At 51.5% G+C, this 19,149-nt stretch overlaps 8 protein-coding genes across 8 annotated transcripts; 4 read left to right on the top strand and 4 right to left on the bottom strand.

Moving 5' to 3' along the window:
• The first annotated feature begins 312 nt into the window (after nt 1–312).
• BO88DRAFT_403009 (putative metalloreductase Fre8) lies at nt 313–1,686 on the top strand. The gene is made up of 2 exons (XM_025706251.1): nt 313–739; nt 957–1,686. The coding sequence occupies exons 1-2, from the start codon at nt 415–417 to the stop codon at nt 1,505–1,507; spliced, it is 876 nt and encodes a 291-aa protein (XP_025565447.1). The 5' UTR covers nt 313–414; the 3' UTR covers nt 1,508–1,686.
• Nucleotides 1,687–2,521: 835 nt separating this feature from the next.
• Nucleotides 2,522–5,607, top strand: BO88DRAFT_478390 (uncharacterized protein; the record flags this gene model as incomplete). The annotated part of the gene is made up of 4 exons (XM_025711994.1): nt 2,522–2,609; nt 2,701–4,732; nt 4,787–4,855; nt 4,902–5,607. The coding sequence occupies 4 exons, from the start codon at nt 2,522–2,524 to the stop codon at nt 5,371–5,373; spliced, it is 2,661 nt and encodes an 886-aa protein (XP_025565448.1). The 3' UTR covers nt 5,374–5,607.
• Nucleotides 5,608–7,408: 1,801 nt separating this feature from the next.
• BO88DRAFT_451337 (putative serine/threonine protein kinase (Nrc-2)) lies at nt 7,409–9,529 on the top strand (the record flags this gene model as incomplete). The annotated part of the gene is made up of 5 exons (XM_025710626.1): nt 7,409–8,303; nt 8,357–8,530; nt 8,577–8,702; nt 8,756–9,137; nt 9,184–9,529. The coding sequence occupies 5 exons, from the start codon at nt 7,409–7,411 to the stop codon at nt 9,527–9,529; spliced, it is 1,923 nt and encodes a 640-aa protein (XP_025565449.1).
• A 1,481-nt stretch (nt 9,530–11,010) lies between these two features.
• Nucleotides 11,011–11,443, bottom strand: BO88DRAFT_237997 (uncharacterized protein). Its single transcript, XM_025702109.1, has one exon. It carries the CDS (start codon nt 11,270–11,272, stop codon nt 11,045–11,047), a length of 228 nt encoding a protein of 75 aa, XP_025565450.1. The 5' UTR covers nt 11,273–11,443; the 3' UTR covers nt 11,011–11,044.
• On the bottom strand, nt 11,134–12,775 carry BO88DRAFT_403013 (mitochondrial 37S ribosomal protein uS5m). The gene is made up of 2 exons (XM_025706252.1): nt 11,635–12,775; nt 11,134–11,577 (listed from the first exon to the last, which is right to left on the bottom strand). The coding sequence occupies exons 1-2, from the start codon at nt 12,671–12,673 to the stop codon at nt 11,330–11,332; spliced, it is 1,287 nt and encodes a 428-aa protein (XP_025565451.1). The 5' UTR covers nt 12,674–12,775; the 3' UTR covers nt 11,134–11,329.
• Nucleotides 12,776–13,110: 335 nt separating this feature from the next.
• On the top strand, nt 13,111–14,712 carry BO88DRAFT_423499 (tRNA (uracil(54)-C(5))-methyltransferase; the record flags this gene model as incomplete). Its single annotated transcript, XM_025708651.1, has 1 exon — nt 13,111–14,712. The coding sequence occupies one exon, from the start codon at nt 13,111–13,113 to the stop codon at nt 14,710–14,712; it is 1,602 nt and encodes a 533-aa protein (XP_025565452.1).
• Nucleotides 14,713–14,879: 167 nt separating this feature from the next.
• BO88DRAFT_451341 (MDR family NADP-dependent oxidoreductase) lies at nt 14,880–16,162 on the bottom strand (the record flags this gene model as incomplete). The annotated part of the gene is made up of 3 exons (XM_025710627.1): nt 14,880–15,017; nt 15,069–15,235; nt 15,313–16,162. 3 exons carry the CDS (start codon nt 16,160–16,162, stop codon nt 14,880–14,882), a joined length of 1,155 nt encoding a protein of 384 aa, XP_025565453.1.
• Nucleotides 16,163–16,572: 410 nt separating this feature from the next.
• BO88DRAFT_403016 (actin-related protein 3) lies at nt 16,573–18,471 on the bottom strand. The gene is made up of 4 exons (XM_025706253.1): nt 18,206–18,471; nt 18,112–18,134; nt 17,686–18,047; nt 16,573–17,618 (listed from the first exon to the last, which is right to left on the bottom strand). The coding sequence occupies exons 1-4, from the start codon at nt 18,238–18,240 to the stop codon at nt 16,719–16,721; spliced, it is 1,320 nt and encodes a 439-aa protein (XP_025565454.1). The 5' UTR covers nt 18,241–18,471; the 3' UTR covers nt 16,573–16,718.
• Nucleotides 18,472–19,149: the final 678 nt, after the last annotated feature.

The raw sequence follows: 19,149 nt of genomic DNA on the forward strand, positions 1-19,149 counted from the left end.
CAGTTTTGTCAAACTTAGAAATAGTCAGAGCGTCTGACTGGTACGAAATGCTCATGGCGTTCTAAATGTAGATTCTTTGGTCCACGATCAACCCTCCTGCAAAAAATTTCTCTGATGTTTCCCGAAAATGTAATCGCAAATGTGTAGCACGCAAGTGCTACTTCATGAGAATCGCTGATTAGAAGCAGCAAACAACTTGGTAGATCCCATTCAGTATCATGTGATCCCGAGGGCCTAGGAAGCGCTACTTCCGTAAAGCCGTCGGTGTAAGCCAGGCATCCGTCTATTTAATCTTTAGTCCACGTGTGGTCCCTGAGTCTGAGAGGTTGCTCAATATCTCTAAACCGCCATTGACGTTGCTAGACGCCTCATTTCTGAACTTTGTTGGTTTATTTATCCGCAGCCGTGAATACAATGTCGTTTTCTTGGCCGTGGCATTTTACGTCTCTCACAGACGCTGAGAAGCAGCAACGTCGGGAGCTTCTGGATTTACGTGGATTCTACGCGCAGTGCTCGGTGTTGATTGCTCTTGTTCTGGTTCGCGTATATAAGAAGTCCTTTAGCGAAGCCCCTGCCACCGAAAAGCCAGCCGAGAGGCGCTCGCGGCGAAAGAACTTGGAGAAATCATGGTTGGATACGCCCCCAGTTGCTGGCTGGATGGAGACTCGAAGACAATACATCGTCTGTCTCATCTGGCTTGGCTGGCTTCTGAGTCTTTGCATCTGGAATTCTGGTGAAGGTGGGTCAATATTTTCTATGACATTTCCTGATACTAGTACTAGTACCCGAGATGGTCGAGTTTGGGGCATAGGATTACATTTGTCTGGGCTCCGATTTGCCAGAATCTACACTTTGTGTTCATCTAAGCTCCCGCGAACTACAACAGTCCTGTGTCTCATATTCTTAACTCACCCACATCGTGGAGACGAAAGCTAAGCCATTGTTGATGTAAACAGATTATCTCCACTTTACCAAAGCTCTAGCCCATGTCAGCCTCTCCCAGCTCCCCCTGCAGGTGCTCATGTCACCGGCCCTGTACATGAGTCCATCACCAGGATCACCGTCCGTCGTGTCGGTTATCACATCCGTTCCGCAGCCGACCATCAATGCCTACCATCGTCTATTTGGTCGGATCGTTCTTGCGCCGCTGCTCATCGCCCACGCTGTCATGTACGATTCTTTCTTCCTGCAGTCGAGCCACCCTGACTTCGGCTCGCTCTTTGCCAAGCGTATCTGGGATTCTGATGTCCAGTGGGGAATCGCTGCTGCCACCATGGTGGGCGCGGTCGCTCTCTTTGCTCGTCCGGCAGCCATGCCTCGCTGGGTACGCTGGTTGAAACCGACTTCTGCCAAGTCCAGACAGCAGGTGTTCTACCTTGTGCATGTATCCATCGTGGGAGCCCTGGAACTTGCGGCTTTCTGCCATGTTTCGGTGGCGCGCACCTATATTCTTGAGTCATTTGCCAGCTCTGCGATCAATTTCGCCTGTTGCTACATGATGCAATAGACTCGTCTTTTGTGAGGTCTGGCACGTTTGTTGCTGATGAGTTATGTCAGAACAGCGAATTATCAGGGTTGTGGCTTTGGGGTACGGGAATTGTTAACAATATTGGTGTCCTACACAATCATGTTTAGATATTCGAGGACCGATGGTGTAGATATTCGAATAAACATAATGAAATCTCTGGATTATAATATATAGCATCAATTCTCCTCAACGTAAGTACACATCAATTCAGTAATACGGTTAAATGGTAGATAGTAGCGAACAAAGGCTATCCTACCGACGCAACGTACATCCTGCACCATCGCATTGACACAGAAACACCATACGACCGGGTTACTACCTACTGGAGCCTTGTTTGATACCAGTCATGCTTCGTCGCTGTAAGTTCGAGACGGCAGGATACTTTTTTGCTTTGTTGTGGTATCGCTCTTGCTGAGCTGCTTCAAGCGTCTATATCTCTTTCATTCAGCAGGATATGTTGGCCATCACCATCGCCACTCTGAACCTCTGGCTGCTAGAGCTATCTCTTCCTGATGATTCCTCCTGCAAACTATACCACACCAAATGATTGGGTGATTCGACCCCATCACTGCAATTTACGGTCCACCCAGCTATGTATGTATCTTAACCAGTGATCCACTGCACTCGATTAGGCAATGTAGCTGGTACGGGCATGCAAAACAAAATTCATGAGACTCGCACTGAGTTACTTTCGGCGCGCCAGTGCCTAGACTGACTAGGTGACTGGCTCCTCCTCCTTTACTTCCTGCTCATCCCAAGGGCAGGAGCAATACGTCCCAAGTCGCGTGCGCACTTTCCTAGTTCGTGCATGAAGACATTCCTATCAGCACTTTCGATACAGTCAATTTCTTCATTGTAGCACGTTGTTTAAACAAGAGACAGAGTTCGGAGCTTCTATCCCTTTCTTTCAAGCCTGTCACTCAGAGCCACTAGCTGCTTGGTCGTTTTTTCTATTTCACATCCACCGGTGTGTTGTATCCACTAGAAACAGCCATGGTCAAGTATGACATTCCCACTTTGCTGGCACTTAGCCACCACGGGCGGATAGATTTCAGCAAATTTACTGAGCAGGCCGTTGGAAGTAAGTCTTTCTTTTTCTTATCTAATTTTAGTAGTGAATGCTGGAAACGAAGAAGAATATCTTGCTGACACAGAAGTCTCTTTATCACTAGATAACGTCCTTCGACAACGCAAAACCAGTACGAGTGTCTTGTCGGAGCAGCCAGTCAACCGGTCAAGGAATGCCTCAAACTTGTCACGTCAGAGCGAACGAACTCTTTCAGTTCCAGAGCACGCTGTAATCTATCCCTCTCGGCAGCCAAGTGACCCTCCACAGAGCATCCGCGCACACGCCGATGCCGGATTTGTTCAGTTTCTAAAGGAGCATACATCCCCGAAGCACCAGCGTGTCACGGCTGGAGGCCGAATAGTTCCGATGGAACCACAGTCTCCTACCCCTAAGGCAAAGCAGCCGGTGCGCAACATAAGTGCAAGAGCCAGTGATCAGAAAATATCTAAGCCTTCACTGCGAGATGACACTAGAAACAAACGCGAAAATAAACATGTGCTGTTGCAAGATAACAACGCAAGTGTTAATATTCCTATAGCTGCACCGCAGCCTGCTGAAAGTCACGACGATATACGTACCATACTGCCTCAAAGCGGTAGTGCAATTGACCAGCACTTCTCAAACTATGGACAAGCACCGAATCTTCTGTCTACGGCGGCTACCGCAGGGCTGTTCTCCCAACCCAGTCTTCCATGGGCCATGAGTGACCTACCAATGCCTCAAATCGCCTTACCAGCCCCGGAAGTTATACCAGCGGCCTCGGACTACCCTATGTATGCCTTTGGAGATGGTCCATCAACGTGGGCTTCAAATATGTATCCTACCCTGGGTACTCAAGGCCCGTTAATTCCTTCCATGCCAGCAGTCCAGCCATATCCCACTGTTACCACGACTTCTGACTTTTCCGCAGAAAGCAATACAAGTAGCGGCAGGGCGACCTCATTTCTTGGTCAGCTTCCACCTACCTATGACTCTCTTTGCTCTTCTCTGGGCCCTCAATGGCATCAATATGCAGGTGGACAAGTCCCAGCTCTTAATCAACCAATGATGGTTAGCACTCCTCAAACACCGACGTACCAGAAGTCTCTGGAAGATGCTGCAAAGGAGCATGAGTCTCTTACCAGTAAGCTATCCGGTATTGACAGGTATATGGCTGTGCACAGTTGGGATCTCGACCCAAGTGCCAAAAAGATTCTAGTTGATCAGCGAATGAGTTTGGTGAGAGAACTGGATGCGGTTAGAATATACAGAGAACATCTCGAATGGGTTTCTGGAAGATTGAACACAACGATCCCAATCAGGCAACATCCCTCGAACGTCGCTTCAATGTATGTCGCTAGCGGCCTCACAGGTAGTCCATCTCTAATGGGACCTTCGCTGTGCACACCCAGCTCAGCTTCTGCGCTTCCAGCTTTTTCGATGCTGCCACTAGCAAACGCCCTTTCGCAGTCGCTCTCCCTCAATGAGACAGTTAACGCATCAATGCCACTACATGCTGTATCTGATACCTACCCATACAATGCGACAATCGGCCCAACAGAGGTACGTCCAAACCACAACTCGATTAAGGATGCTAGCTTTTCGCATGCCGCACGCGGAATTGAGACACGGATCGAACCCAAGAGGTCAGACAAACAGGTCCAGACACATGGCGAGGCCAAATCGAGAACTACTGACGGAACTGCTGGATGGAAAACACCGACAAAGATAACCGCTTTGGACGTTGAAAAGGTGCATCATCAAATTGAGGAGGCCACTCGCCGAGGTGAACCCCTCGATGGGCTTCTTCGGGAACTATCAGCTGCTACTTCCATATTGATTAAACAGAGGCGAGATGAACTTCATGAGCCGCGCGGGTTGCTGTCAGCCATGCCTGTTAAGCACAACCGCAAGAATCGCGCGGAAAGTGAGGCGTGTGCCGTCAAGGGACTATCAGACAAGCATGAAGCTCATGCACCTCTGATGCGACACTCAACCAAGGCCTGGAAGCCCGGGAAGGAGCTGCGAAGGCCTGGACTGCACAGCGCAATGGGCCCGTACATGAGTGCGAAAGAGATGGAAGAGGGTGATGACCATCAATCCATATCGTCGTATGTGTCAACGACGGACTCATGGGCTACCGTTCATCAAGGAGAGTAAGTACCGTCCGCCTTGGAATGGTATAACTCTGGAGATTTCTAAGTTTGCAGGCGTCGACGTGACAAAAAGCTACGGAAGATCAAAGAAAAACGGGCGAATCGAGAGATGGCCGAAAGGTAGTAAGAATCTTCGAGCACAGGCAATCAAGCTGATGATGTTGCGCAGCAGATCCCGTGGTCCACTTGAGCATCCCCATGTATCGAATGAAGCCTTTCTACCAGGTCCTCAACGTTCTCGAGGGCAGAACTTGGGCCAGCCAGGAGGACCATCGATATACAAGCCACGCAGCCCCCCAACGTTGGTAAACCCGACTGACCCGGCGAGGCAAACCAGCGTGGAGGAAATGAGACAGCAGTATCCTCAGCTTCTGACGCAGTATTTCAACAAGGACCGTGGTCTAGCCTTTCAGAAAACGGCTGCCTTGGCTGTCTCGCAGAATGTTAATGCACATGGATTTCTGCCCCCTTTCGAAGGCGTAGGGAATGCACCTAGTAAGAACAGGAGTGCACCAACGGACATGACCGAAGGTGGAATGTATCGATTCAGCGGAAAGATGTCGAACTCGAAGCAGCATGATGGACCCGGACAAAGAGGCAAAGAGGGCCCTGGACCAGCCAAGCAAGCTGGAAAGCCGTGATCGAGTCGGGTAGAGCGAGGTCCCCGCGGCGTCCACATATACGATTCTTTCTGGAACAGATGAACGGGGTGAGATTACCACTTGCAATCAGCGGTGAGTCCTAGGAGCAGGGTTCGAGGGCATTGGGGAAAGCAGTTGGAGATATGGCCGTATGGCATCATTGTATTACATGTATTCAAGGGTACCTCTTGTCCCACAGAGTCGGACCCTTACGGTTGGAGTATATCTTAGAATGAGGGATAGTGTTAGTATGGTATCACTGGAAAGGTTATTTTCACAAGTCTTTGAGCATGAAGATCAGTCTACTTGTGCTAATGCAGCAGCCAAACCCCCAGGGGATGGTTAGATAGCAGATGCAATCGGACCTGGGTTACTGGTAAAACCGTTTGAAGTGGTATTTATCGATCAGTAGCGATTAGGGGAACTTGGCTTCAGCCCACCTTTCTCCAGGCCAAGATAGTCAATAATCTCATTGCTGGATAATCAGGTGTGCAGTGGGAAAGACAGAGCCGATCGTTACTCTGTAGTTGAGGAGGCCAGAGCTCCCCTTGCGTGAATGATGGATTCCCCCACATCCAGCATCCGTCGCCTGACTGGTTAGTCCTCCGCCACACACCCCGCAAAAAAGATGTGAGGTCGCATCTCGTATTCTTGGTTTTGACTAGGGAGAGAGCAGATGGATGAAGGTAAACCAGTGACCAGTAGGGTGTGTGAGCATATAAGTGTATGAGTCTGTGTGGATGGTGATGATACTGTAAAAGTCTGTATGTAATTTAAAAAATAATAATAAGTATTAAGTATGAACGGAGTATCAAAAAAAGGCACAGCAAATAATAGCAGCGGCGATAATGGCTGTGTTTTTTTCGTTCCATGTTTTTGTAAATGACCCACGGTGAGGAGGCAAGTGGGCAAGTTTCGGGGAGGAGTGCCTGATGGTCCTATCAGATGTGCTGGCAGGCCCATGGGGGATGGCGAGTCATCCATGGGATGTTCAAAGCTGAATCGAACAAGTCCAGAATGTGGCAACTGGCTAAGGCACCGGCCAATCTGCTAAAAGCGCTGGCTGTGCTTTTGTGGTGAGCCCGATCGGATCTAAGATAACTTACTTAGTCGAGTAAGTACTACGGAGTAACTACTTAGTAGTTAGTAGTTAGTTACAAAGAGGAAGAGGACGTTTAGGGGACGAGCTGAATGGCAGACAATACTAAGTACCAGTTACAGTATACAACAAGTAATAGATACTGTGTGACATCGGATATACATACCGATTACATACCGAGTCAGGAAGGATAGAAGGTATCTGGGCTGGGCTGGGTTGAAAGAAATGATTGTTGTGCTGATAGCAAGATGGATACGACAACCCGATACTACGGTGATAAGTGAAGTGACATTTATCTATCGGGCTTTATCGGCTCCCCTTTGACTTTCACTTTAGTATTCCTTACTATTTACCCAGACAGTTTAGTGCAAATGGTTAGTGACGGTGAGAAAAACTAACTAGTGACCGTACTATACCCGGTATGGAGGCGTATGATGTATCATGCCGGGCAGCGTGACTAAGCCCAGGCTGTGCCATTCCAACTTTCCCTCCACGTCTCCACTCCGTCTCCGGCCCTTTCGCTTTCTCTCTCTCCTCTTCTTGTCTTCTTTCTCTTCCCCTGCTGTTTCTTTTCTTTGAAAGCCCGTCTTTGGCCCGGGGATTCAATTCTTCAGCTTCTGTTCTTTCTTCGGTGATTCCTTTGCGACCTCTGCGAACGCTGTGTTCTTCCCCGCCCGCGATCTAGCCGAGGTGTTGTCCCCCATTCACAGCCAACCCCCATCGTTCCCGGGCTGGAAGTGCCTCTAAATCCAAGTTTCTGGTGCAAACTAGCACCACCGCCTACCAATTTCCCCCGCGGCTTCTGGCCCGTTACTGGGGCCCCTTCCCTCCCGTCGCAATTATTATCTCTCATCGCCTACTTGCCCCGTTCGTTATCACCAAACTCAACTTGAGTACCTAGCCACGTTCCTGGATTCAATCCAGGCAGTCACCGGCATGACACAACTTTTCGCCTCCAGTCCGTCCTCCGTGACGAACGAGAAACGCGGGAACTTTCCCAGTCTCTCCCTGGCCTCCAAGAAGCATTCCAACGATTCGAGCCACTTCCCCACGAGGATCAAGAATTTCTTTCGCATCAACAGTTCCAGCAGCAATTCTTCCCATGCCAGCCACCACAACAATGATTCGCGTGATCGCGATGGCAATACCTCCCCACCCGCAAAGTCTGATGCCAAATCCGGCTTTAGACAATCCCGGTTCCTTCCCACTATCGGCCGAAATCGCTCAACCACCGTTGCCAGTGAAGGCAATCCGCTAGACGAAGGCGTCTCCCCGACCGCAACGGCCAATCCATACTTTGTCCACCAAGGCCAGCCTTCGTTGCAGCATCGGAACGATGGCTCGGTGCCGTCGTCCCCGCCCGATACCCCCGAATTGCAGGTGGACGGTGTCTCTGCTGCCGAGCAGGCAACTACGGCCAACAAAGTTGAGTTGGCTCGTAAGCTGCGCCGTGTTGCTTCTGCTCCGAATGCGCAGGGTCTGTTTGCCCGGGGCGAGTCTGACGAACGTCCTCAGACGGCTGAGACTGGAAAGGAACTTCTGGAGCCGACTGGGGTGGATGATCCACAAGTCACTACGGTGGAGGTGGCGTCCGACAAAGATGTGAATCTTGCCGTGCCGAAACTTGGCCCCCACAGTAAGATTCCTACTCCCGGCCAGATTCGGGATTCGGTTGCCTTCCGCAGGACGTATAGTTCCAACTCGATCAAGGTGCGCAATGTGGAGGTAGGGCCGGGGAGCTTTGATAAGATCAAGTTGATCGGCAAGGGTGATGTGGGCAAGGTGTATCTTGTCCGGGAGAAAAAGTCGAGCCGACTCTATGCTATGAAGGGTGAGTTTATGTCTGCAGCCTTGTCTATTGGCGAAGTGTGCTGACTTTACTAGTACTGAGCAAGAAGGAGATGATCAAGCGGAACAAGATTAAGCGGGCATTGGCCGAGCAGGAAATTCTTGCCACCAGCAACCATCCATTCATTGTTACACTCTACCACTCCTTCCAGTCCGAGGACTATCTCTACCTGTGCATGGAATACTGCAGTGGTGGCGAGTTCTTCAGAGGTGTGTTAGTCGTTCGATAGGTTCCGGCTGTCGCTGACTCTTCTAGCTCTTCAAACCCGCCCAGGAAAGTGCATCTCCGAAGATGCAGCGAGATTCTATGCCGCAGAAGTTACTGCTGCTCTGGAGTACCTCCATCTCATGGGTTTCATCTACCGTGATCTGAAGCCCGAAAGTATGTACCCTGATAGACATAGGTTTTGACTTATGCTGACTATATTGCTCTAGACATTCTCCTCCACCAGTCTGGCCACATCATGCTGTCTGACTTTGATCTGTCGAAGCAATCGGGACCGGGCGGTGCGCCTACAATGATCCCGGCGCGGAGTGGCAACTCCACAACGTCTCTACCGACGATTGATACCAAGTCATGCATTGCCGACTTCAGGACCAACTCGTTTGTCGGTACGGAAGAATATATTGCACCCGAAGTCATCAAGGGTTGCGGGCACACTAGCGCAGTCGACTGGTGGACGCTTGGTATCTTGATCTACGAGATGCTTTACGGCACGACACCATTTAAGGGCAAGAACAGGAATGCTACGTTCGGCAACATCTTGCGAGATGAAGTGCAATTCCCTGAGCATGCAGCGGCCCAGCCAACCTCCAAGTAAGCTCTCTCGGTCTGCTTTACCACACAGTGCTAACATTCGCAGCCTCTGCAAATCATTAATTCGCAAACTGCTCATCAAGGACGAGACCAAGCGCCTTGGAGCTCGAGCCGGCGCTTCGGACGTCAAGACCCATCCCTTCTTCCGGCAGACGCAGTGGGCGCTTATCCGGCATATGAAGCCGCCAATGATCCCTCACCAGAGCCGTGGTACGGATACTCTCAACTTCCGCAATGTCAAGGAGAGCGCGAGTGTCGATATTGGTGGACCCAGTACAACCAAGATGAAGGGTGTACCGATGGATTCGGGACTTGCGACGCCAAATGGCGAGATAGCCGATCCGTTTGAGGAGTTCAACAGCGTCACCCTTCATCATGACGGGGACATGTAAATGGCCCGTTGTGCACCACCATGTTTTCTGCCTGCCCAAGCATACGCTTTGCTAGAGGCTTATTTTACGACTATGATGCATGAAAGATCTCTACACGGAGTTCACCATCTTACAGCTATTACCTGGAGTATCGGACGTTTGCCGCTGGGAGTTTGCTTTTCTTTTCTTATACACAGGGTGGTTATCGATATATGCTGATATCCAATGACTGCGTCCCCTCATGCATGGGCTAATATTCGGCTGTCACTTTATGGTTTGATGCGGCAGCGATGTAACAGTTTGACTGTTTTTTGTTTCTGTCACAGTTATTGCAGCAGACGGCGTTAGCGATTTTCGGTTGTACCTTAGCAAACAGATCTTTGAGCAAAACAGTGGTGTGGGCTGACTTGTTCACACCAGGATGGTTTTGGTTGGGGATGCTTTCTGTTCTTTATTCTGTATTTGTGGGCGACTTATTGATGCTTGGATGTCCGATGGGACAGGCCCGGTGCCTTATGGACATGATTACGTTTATGAATTTATATGTATTTTCTAGACTATTACGGACCAGTCTGTAAATGTTTCCTGATATAGATTCTGACCTAGATACTGATAATTTGGGTTGAATGAGACACGACGGAAATCCATCCGCCGCGACCCAAACAAACCAAACCAGATCCAAACATACCTACTTTCAACATACACCAAACAACGCACCTCCCCCATTTCCCAACACACACAGAGACACCCAGAACCAAGAGCACCAGCGAAATAACAAGAAGATACTTATCAAAATGTCCTCCCCACCCGACTCCCACAACCACACCCCCCTCCACGACCAAGACCAAGACCCCTCCCCCTCCTCCGCGCCAGACTCAACCCCCAACAATCCTCTCCTCCGCACCACCAACCCGCTCGTCAGCTCCCTGGAACAAGAAGTCCTAGATGAGTATACTCGGTTATTAGGGAATGTGAATAAGGTGTGTTTATCCCCTTCACCCAATACCCACACAATCCCATCATAACCCACCGAGATGCACCCATCCATCCGATCAATCTACCTACCTACCTACCTACCTACCTACTACACACAACCTTACCCCCCCAATTCCTCTTCCCTATAATGCTAATAATTGAATATTGGATATTCGTATAGTTATCAACCAAACTCTCCACACTCGCCGAATCCCCCACGACCCTCACACTGGATGGCCTCCGCGGCCTAGAACGCCAAACCGCGACGGTCTGTACCCTGCTCAAGGCGAGCGTGTATAGTATTGTTCTTCAACAGCAGATTTTTAATGAGAGTGAGGAGCAACAACAACAGCAACAGATGCAGCAGGAGATGGAGGGAGATGGGTTTTCGGGGATGATGGGGCAGGGGGATGATGGGTATGAGCAGGGTGAGTATGGGGATGGGGGGTATGGAGGGTATGGGGTTGAGGGGGAGAGTTTTGGGAGGTATTAGGTATTTCTCTTTTCGGGGGGTTTGGTTATGGGATATGGCGATGGTGATGGTGGATTGCATGGTATGGGTTAACTGGGTTGGGTTATGGATGTGGTGTTTGATAGATGTGATTGATATATGATATACCCCGTTTTGTATGTTCTAGACTTATTTAAGTGTTGATTTGTTGATGGTTTGATTGAGTATTGCTTGATGCTGGATACAAATACATGTTTAGACTGTAATACAAGATTGAACAGAATAGAAAAGAAAGAAAAGAAAACATTATATACACCGCCCATGACGCAAATGAACATGTCTGCTGTCTGTATGCAGTGTTGTGTTCAGAGAGATACATCTTTCAAACCCAAATCTCAAGCTGTTCGCCGCTCACGACGGCTTTGAACACCCTTTCCAGAGTAGTACACTCCCCGTACATCGACCATCTTCTTACCCCGGGCACGGGCAATATCCTCGGGGTTGCGCTGGCTCATGAGCGCCTCGTAGGCGGCCTTGACTGTGTTCATAGGGTTTCTGGACCGGTTGACCCGGGCGGCGATATCGTGGATACCGGCCGCGCGGCACATTTCGAAGATCAGGTGCTGGCAGCGGAGACCGAAACCTGTGGAAATATCAAGCGTTAGCACTAAGCTAAAAGTTCATGTATCGGACATCGTACCTGGGGGACGGTGCATCAACTTCAACTCCACAGCTCCGACCTTGCCCTCGACGTCACCGAAGATGGTCCGCTTCTCGTAGCGCGGAACAGGTTGCATGTTCTTCACAGCACGAGCGCGAGCTTGTTGGCAGGCATCGACAATTTCATCGGACTTGGCAATTCCAATTCCCATGAGACCGTTCTGGTTACCGGCGACCGTGACGACGGACATACTCGGGACCTTACCCAGTCGAGTCTGGTTGCTGACACGGCGAATAACGAGGTCCTTGATGTACAGGGACTTGATGTACTCTCTACCGTAGCCCGTGACCTGGAAAAGTCTCTTCTCCGCCTCGTTGGGTTCTTCGGGGTTTAGATATGTGAGCTCTCCAAATCTGGTCCGGTATTGCGGCCTCGGAACAACCTCGTCACCCATATGTTCCAAGGTTTCTCCGTCTTTCAAGAGATTGGGCGAGAGCGCGCTGTGTCCGTTGAGCTCGTTCTCCTCCTTGCCGTGGGTCACCCGGTTGGTCTCGAGGAATCGTACGAAGTCTGCCGGCTGGGGGTCCTCCGATGATTCGGCAAAGAAGCGGGCGAAGTCTTCCATGAAATCATCCTCGGTCTTGAATGTCGCGTTGTAGTCGGAGTTGGTCTTGGGGGCGCGAACGTGCTTGTCGACGCCGGGCTCAATGACCGAGAAATCATCGAGATACTTCAACCTCATGGGATCCCGACGCAGACGGAACTGTTCAGCCAGGTCTTTCGGGTCAATGGTCTTTTCACCGGCCTCAATGGCGGCGATCTGTTCGGGTGTGTAATGTTCCCGGAGGGCGGCCTTTTCCTCCTCGGTGTAGTGCTTGAAGTCGTCAAGCTTCACCTCCCGGTAGATTTCATCCAGAGTCTTTCCCTCGGGGGCCTTGTTGACTTCAGGGACCTTCGGTTTCCGATCGGAGAGCTGTATCGACGAGAGGTGGAATTGGCGACTAGGCACGCGAGGGCCGGCGGAGGCCGCACGCGAGAAGCTGCAGAAGAGGCATCGGGCCGGACGTGCGAGACTCATGATGAAGCGGATAGGGAGCTCTCTGGCCAGCAGAGGCCACTTGAGAGCAGATAATCCGGGGTGGTGGAGAAGAGGGGGGGAGTAAATGAGGTGATGGACGGGGAAGTTCAAGACGGCGAAGGGAAGGACATTGAAGTTCGAGTGAAATTCTCAGCGGGTCAACTCCAGCCAATCCCCGTCCGCCTTTTCCTGCTCACTCACTTTTTCCTTTTCCTCCATCACCCCAACTTTCTTCTCTTCCTCCTACTTCAACTTTCTCAATCCCTCCATTTTCTGATTAACTGGTTCGGGATTTATATATGTTTGCCTTGCGATCCTTGCGATCATATACTCTTCGAAAACTCCCAACCAGTGTCCCTCGACAGGTCCAACGGTTGGCCCTCTTCCATCAATCTGCTTGCCCGCGCAATGCGCAATTAGCCTCCAATCCTCCCACCATGCAGAATTCCCCCAAGAAGCCCGACACCGTCGCAAAGCGGCGCAAGAGAGTCAAGGCTCCCCGCGATAACAAGAGTAGCGGCTTCGACGAGGTCCTCCAGGCCGATATCGATCAGCTTCTCCGCAGACACAAGCCCGAAACCGAGCTCGAGACAGAAGAAGCTTCTACACCCCCGCAACCCACCCTTCCCGAGCCTTTCACCGAGATTGAAGTCCAGATCGCCGAGATTTCGTCAACTGGTGATGGTCTCGCATTATCCGAGAATCAGGATCATGTCTACGTTGTTCCTTTCACAGTCCCCGGCGACAAGGTGCTGGTCAAGGTGGTGCGGCACTTCCCCTCCCTGTCCTACAGCATGACAGACTTTATCAAGGTCATTGAGCCTGGCCCCAAGCGCAACGATGCCGGCATTGGTTGCCAGTACTTCGGCCGGTGCTCCGGATGCCAGCTGCAAATGATGTCGTATGAAGACCAGCTCGCGCACAAAAAGCGCATTGTGGAGAAGGCCTACGCCAACTTTTCTGGTTTGATTCCGGAACTTATTCCTGCCATCGACGAAACTTTCCCATCTCCGCTGCAATATGGTTACCGGACGAAGCTTACACCGCACTTTGCAGCTCCTGGCGGCAACAAGAGGAGGGGCAAGGGACCCCGCGAGCCGCACAAGGAGGTGCCCCCGATTGGCTTCACTTTCAAGAACCGACGCATGGATTTGGATATTGAAGACTGCCCGTTGGGTACCGATATTGTCCGACAGGGATTGAAGAGCGAGCGCAAGCGTGTGGCCGAGACCATCGGCAAGTACACCAAGGGTGCCACTCTTCTTATGCGTGAGTCGACCACTCGCGTGCCGAAAGAGCAGGACAGCGAGAACCCTCCTGCGCCCATCAACAAGCCCGGACAGGACTCCGGCGACGTCATCCGCGTCGAAAAGGATACCTACATTGAAGAGAAGCGCTGCGTGACCGACTCGAACGCCACCAGCATTGAGTATGTCGACGACTACGTGTTCACCAACAAAGCCGGCGCATTCTTCCAAAACAACAACTCCATCCTCTCTGGATTCACCGAGTTTATCCGCCAACACGCTATGCCCCCGAACAACGACCAAGACGCCAAACCCATCAAATACCTCCTGGATGCCTACTCCGGCTCCGGTCTCTTCACCATCACCCTCTCCCCGCTATTCAAGTCCAGTCTGGGCGTCGACGTCGCCGGCGACTCCATCGCCTCGGCACGGGACAACGCCCGCGACAACAAACTCCCGAACACCGGTTTCGCCGCCGCAGACGCAGCCGTTCTCTTCAAGGACGTCCCCTACCCTCCTGACCAGACTCTGCTGGTGATTGACCCCCCGCGCAAGGGATGCAGTGACGACTTTCTCCGGCAGCTGCTGGCCTTTGGACCGCGCCGGGTGGTCTACGTCAGCTGCAACGTGCACACGCAGGCGCGAGATGTGGCTGTCATGGTGCAGGGCGATGCGGAGAAGAAGATCCGGTACGAGATCGAGAGCATTCGGGGATTCGACTTCTTCCCGCAGACGGGACATGTTGAGGGAGTCGCTATTCTGAACAAGACGAGTATACCCGAGTCTGCTTAGATTCATACATTGATGGCGTTGGTGGTTAAAAGGGGACATGACTGATAGATTCGCGTACATACAATGAGCAAATACCATTGCAGTTTGCAACTTTCGTTTCATCTATTCTTTACTATCGAGCTGGTGCTTCTGATAACCTGCTACATAACTAATGAACCGAGTCCAGTCTACAATTCAGGATCAGCAATCTTCAAAACCGCCTTGCCCAAGTTCTCCCCGCGCAGCATGGCAACAAACGCCTCGGGACCATTCTCAATGCCCACCGTGATATCCTCTTTGGCATTGATACTGCCCTCCTGCAGCCACTACACATCATCAGCAGTCATCCTCATACCCAGGAAGAATGATACACTCACAGCAGTAACCTTCTCATCCCTCTCCTTGATCCACTTAGGCCCCATATCCTTATCCCCAACAATAAACCCACGCATGCGCAACCTCTTCGTGACAACATTATACAGATTCTTAACCCCATACCGCTCCTCCGGCTTGAGATTATACTGCGAGACCATTCCACAAGCCACTACCACCCATCCCATCATCAGTCAGCATATTTCCCAAACCCAACATCCAACATCCAATAAATATAGGAAGACTTACCAACCCTCCCCCCATTATTCATAACCTCCAACACAGCATCCAACTGCTCCCCACCCACATTCTCAAAATACACATCGACACCACTGCCCCCCTCACCACCAACCAACCTCCCCAACGCCTCCTTCGCCCCCTCAACCCTATAATCAAAACAATCATCAAACCCCAGTTCCTCAACCACATACCTCCTCTTCCTCTCCCCCCCAGCACTCCCAATCACCCTACACCCAATCCTCTTCGCCAACTGTCCCACCACACTCCCCACCGCCCCAGCAGCACTACTCACAAACACCGTCTCGCCCTTCTTCGGCTCCCCGATCTCAAACAGCCCAGCGTACGCAGTCAACCCCGTCATGCCCAAGATCCCTACATACTGGGACAGCTCAATCCCAGATGGTAGTGGGGTCGGGATCTTCCGGATAGGGCTGTTCGCTCCGTCGATGTTTTCGAGCGTCCATAGCTGCTCTTGTTCTTCATCTCCGGCTTCGCTGGTGGTAGGGGCAGGGGATGCAGATACAGCCAGCACGCTGTATTCCTGGATAGGCAGACGCGCGTAGATGATCTCGCCCGGCTTGAAGGATGCGTGCGTGGAGTGCACTACTTGGGCCACGCTGTAGGCCGTGATGGGCGTGTTGAGCGGGTATGGTGGACTGTAGGATTTGATGTGGGCGGGGCGCATGCGCCCGCGCATGTAGGGGTCCAGGCTGGCGTAGAGGAGCTTGGTGAGGAGGGCGTTTGGGTCTGCGGGTGGGGTGGTGATGTCCAAGGGGCGGGGGAGGGGGGTTAGGTCTTTGTGGGGGGTGGGGAGGCCCGTGGGGATGTTGGTTAGGATTAGGGAGGTGTTGGGGTACATTTTGATGTATGTAGTAGTTGTCCTTGGGGTGGTCTAAATGGGGGAAGATTGGGGTGTAGTAGTGGTTTGTGGGATTGAAAGTAAGTTGTGAGGGAAGTATCATGCTGGTATTTATACTGCTACTTCTCTACTATGATGGTATATGCGGGGGGATGTATGGTGCGGCGTCTAGTCGGTTTAGAGTAGGTCTATGCTGCTCTAGGAGAGATCGCTGGTTGGTGAATGGTGTGATTTCTCGTACTATACTAGTAGTAGTGTGCTACTGGTGCTTACTTCTGGGTTGCTGTTCCTGCTTAGAAATGCGAGTAGTCAAGTAATGCTTAGAAATACACATGGCTGTTCCTTGATTTCTGAGGATGCAGCGGCATTTATCTCCGAAGTATGAGATAGTAGATTATGAGGCAGTGATGAGGCAGTCCTGAACATAATATAGCAGAATAACTATACATTTAGTATATACAATCAAGACAAAAAGATAACCGTCATCTATTTACTATCACCGGATATTGGCAGAAGCAGGAGCATATCAAGTTAAACTATAGACAGAACCACATATTTACGAACTGCCAGGGCCTCCCAACAGCGCAAAGCGGCGCACAATACTAGGACCAATCTCATCGTATTCCGCCTTGGTGTGGCAGTAACTGCGGAACTCCGGCGTCTGTCCCAGCAAGCTACCTCCGAACCACGGTCCATGGCGCTGTCTCTTGTGTGTCACAACCGCCACGTCCAGTCCACCACTTCTGGCACCTCCGCTGCGCGCCTCCGACGCCCGAATGCGTGCATCCACCAGATGACGGATGTCACGCTGAAGACGCCGTCCAAAGTCCTTGTACAGAGTAGATCCACCGGACAACACAATGTTCTTGTACAGACCCCTTCTCACATCGATGGGGGAAGACTGGATCACGCCGTCGACGACGTTGGGCAGGGGGGTCAAAAAGTCCGACGAATAGATCTCGGGGTTGAAGAAGATCTCCGGCGCAAGGAAACGTTCGTAGCCCACATCGATGCTCACGGTCCGGCCGTTGGGCGAAGTCACAGTGTGCTTAAGCAGGCGGTCTGGCTCACGGTCGTAGCGGGCGAATTCCTTGACGATGTCGGGGCACACGTAGCAGTACTCCTCCTTGACCTTCTCAGCCGTCTTCAAGCTGCTGTCCGGCTCACCGCGGTCACGGAGCAGGCTCTGGACAAAGTAGGTGATATCGCGACCGGCAATGGGTATACTCTTGATAGATGATCCGATGACGTAGCCTTCGGCGACGGGAATAACGTGTGTAACACCGTCACCGGAGTCGATGACGGTTCCGGTGAGAGAGCGGTCGGTCACCTTCGAGGAGGTCCAGGAGGCAGCAAGGGCCAAGACAGCCTGGACGGCGATGTAGAGACCGGCACAGTTGAAAGACTCGAACATGATCTCGGCGGTGTTCTCACGGTTCTCGGGAGGGTTCAAGGGCTATGCACACAATATCCGGTCAGCATCGCATCCGCCGAAGGGCAATTGGAGAAGTCGGAGGTCTTACCGGCTCAGTGAGGAGGAAGTAGTGGTCCTCCGGCTCGACGCGCAAGTACTTGAAGATGGAATTCGACCAGAACCGCTCCATGTGATCCCAGTTCTCGATCTGACCATGGCGAATGGGGTAGTTGATGGCATATCCGGGCCCGTTGGCCGCTGCCAGAGCTTCATCGCCAATGAAGAAGTCCAAGTCCTCTGTACCACGCTTCGCGGATAGATGGGAGCCTGCCCCACCACCGGTAGCTAGGAAGGAGGGTTTGTTCGCAACAGGAGGTCTACCGGCAGCGGAGGAGCCAGCGCCTCCGGCACCAGCTTTGGTCGCAATGGCAGTGGGAAAGACGAAAGAGGGCGAGTCGTTACCGGCGAAACCTGGAGACATGTCAGCCTGGAGCTTGCCGGCGGAGCTCCACGTGGAAGCTATCAGGAGTCCTACCAAGCTTGGAATAACCGGTACCGCTGAGCAGAGAGAAGGAGCGGATTAGTGACCGCGCAAGTGAAGTGTGAGTTGGGGATGGTAAGGGGCATACTTGTCCATGACAACGGCCGGAGTTTGGGAAGCCATGATTGATGATGTGGAGTACACGCACACTCCCCCTGATCAGTGGTCGGACTAAGTGAGGAGATGGAAGAGGTGAAATTAGACGATTGAATGGTATTGCAGGGATGAGAGCGCAATCATCCAGAAACTCCGCCAGGAAGGACGGGCGAGAATTATGACGAGAAGGGGATTGGAGGGGAAGAGGAGGGGGGTAAAGGGACGGAGATGGAGATGAAGGCGGGCAGTCAGTTCGAGGATGGATGGAATGCCTGGATGCCCTGCCTGGATACTGCGGCTGCCCCATACTTTACGGGTAACGACGTCACGTTTGGTATGGTACACCCACTGCATCCACAATACACTGCAGATGTTATTACCTTCAATTCCACATGTAGATAGAATCTCACTCCTTTTGGTGATAACCTTAACTAGCAATGCATAGTCAGGCAATATCCTGGTTCCTGTAGTGTACCCTCATGTGACTATCTCCCATTGGGAGGTGAATCAGTTCTGTTCTCAAAGTTGAAATGTAGACTCCATCTTCTTGATGTTCGTGAAAACAGTAAACCCTCCTCAGGAAACCACCTCCAATGCAGTTGCTGAGGAAGGAACTTGATCCAATGATCCCATCTACATGTCTGGGCTTCACCATCCCTCTTCTTTTATACAATTGAATCCTACCATATCCTTAAACACCTTTTAAACACTTCCACTACCTCAATTCCTATCTTCTTCCCCTACCACCCTATCTCCCTCCCTCCCGCTCCGCATCCTAGGTGATCATTTTTACTATATCAAACCTATCCTTAACGGTTATACTCACCGTTTCACCTCTGCGTTCACTACAATTACGCCGCTCGAAATCAGAAAATCACCAATCGCCCCGGCAGCAAGCTAGTATCAAGAGACCCGCGTCTTCCTCTGAACAGTCAA

This window comes from Aspergillus vadensis (assembly GCF_003184925.1).
Source record: "Aspergillus vadensis CBS 113365 unplaced genomic scaffold BO88scaffold_5, whole genome shotgun sequence".
Taxonomy (NCBI): domain Eukaryota; kingdom Fungi; phylum Ascomycota; class Eurotiomycetes; order Eurotiales; family Aspergillaceae; genus Aspergillus; species Aspergillus vadensis.

Excerpts from the sequence above, each read along its gene's own strand:
- BO88DRAFT_403013 (XM_025706252.1), bottom strand. The coding sequence starts at position 12,673 with ATGAGTCTCGCACGTCCGGCCCGATGCCTCTTCTGCAGCTTCTCGCGT. Across the intron at positions 11,578-11,634 it reads GTTGATGCACCGTCCCCCAG|GTTTCGGTCTCCGCTGCCAG; the intron begins GTACGATGTCCG and ends ATATTTCCACAG.
- BO88DRAFT_403009 (XM_025706251.1), top strand. The coding sequence starts at position 415 with ATGTCGTTTTCTTGGCCGTGGCATTTTACGTCTCTCACAGACGCTGAG. Across the intron at positions 740-956 it reads CATCTGGAATTCTGGTGAAG|ATTATCTCCACTTTACCAAA; the intron begins GTGGGTCAATAT and ends TGATGTAAACAG.
- BO88DRAFT_403016 (XM_025706253.1), bottom strand. The coding sequence starts at position 18,240 with ATGGCTTCCCAAACTCCGGCCGTTGTCATGGACAA. Across the intron at positions 18,135-18,205 it reads CCGGCCGTTGTCATGGACAA|CGGTACCGGTTATTCCAAGC; the intron begins GTATGCCCCTTA and ends CTCTCTGCTCAG. Across the intron at positions 18,048-18,111 it reads TACCGGTTATTCCAAGCTTG|GTTTCGCCGGTAACGACTCG; the intron begins GTAGGACTCCTG and ends ACATGTCTCCAG.
- BO88DRAFT_237997 (XM_025702109.1), bottom strand. The coding sequence starts at position 11,272 with ATGTTCATTTGCGTCATGGGCGGTGTATATAATGTTTTCTTTTCTTTC.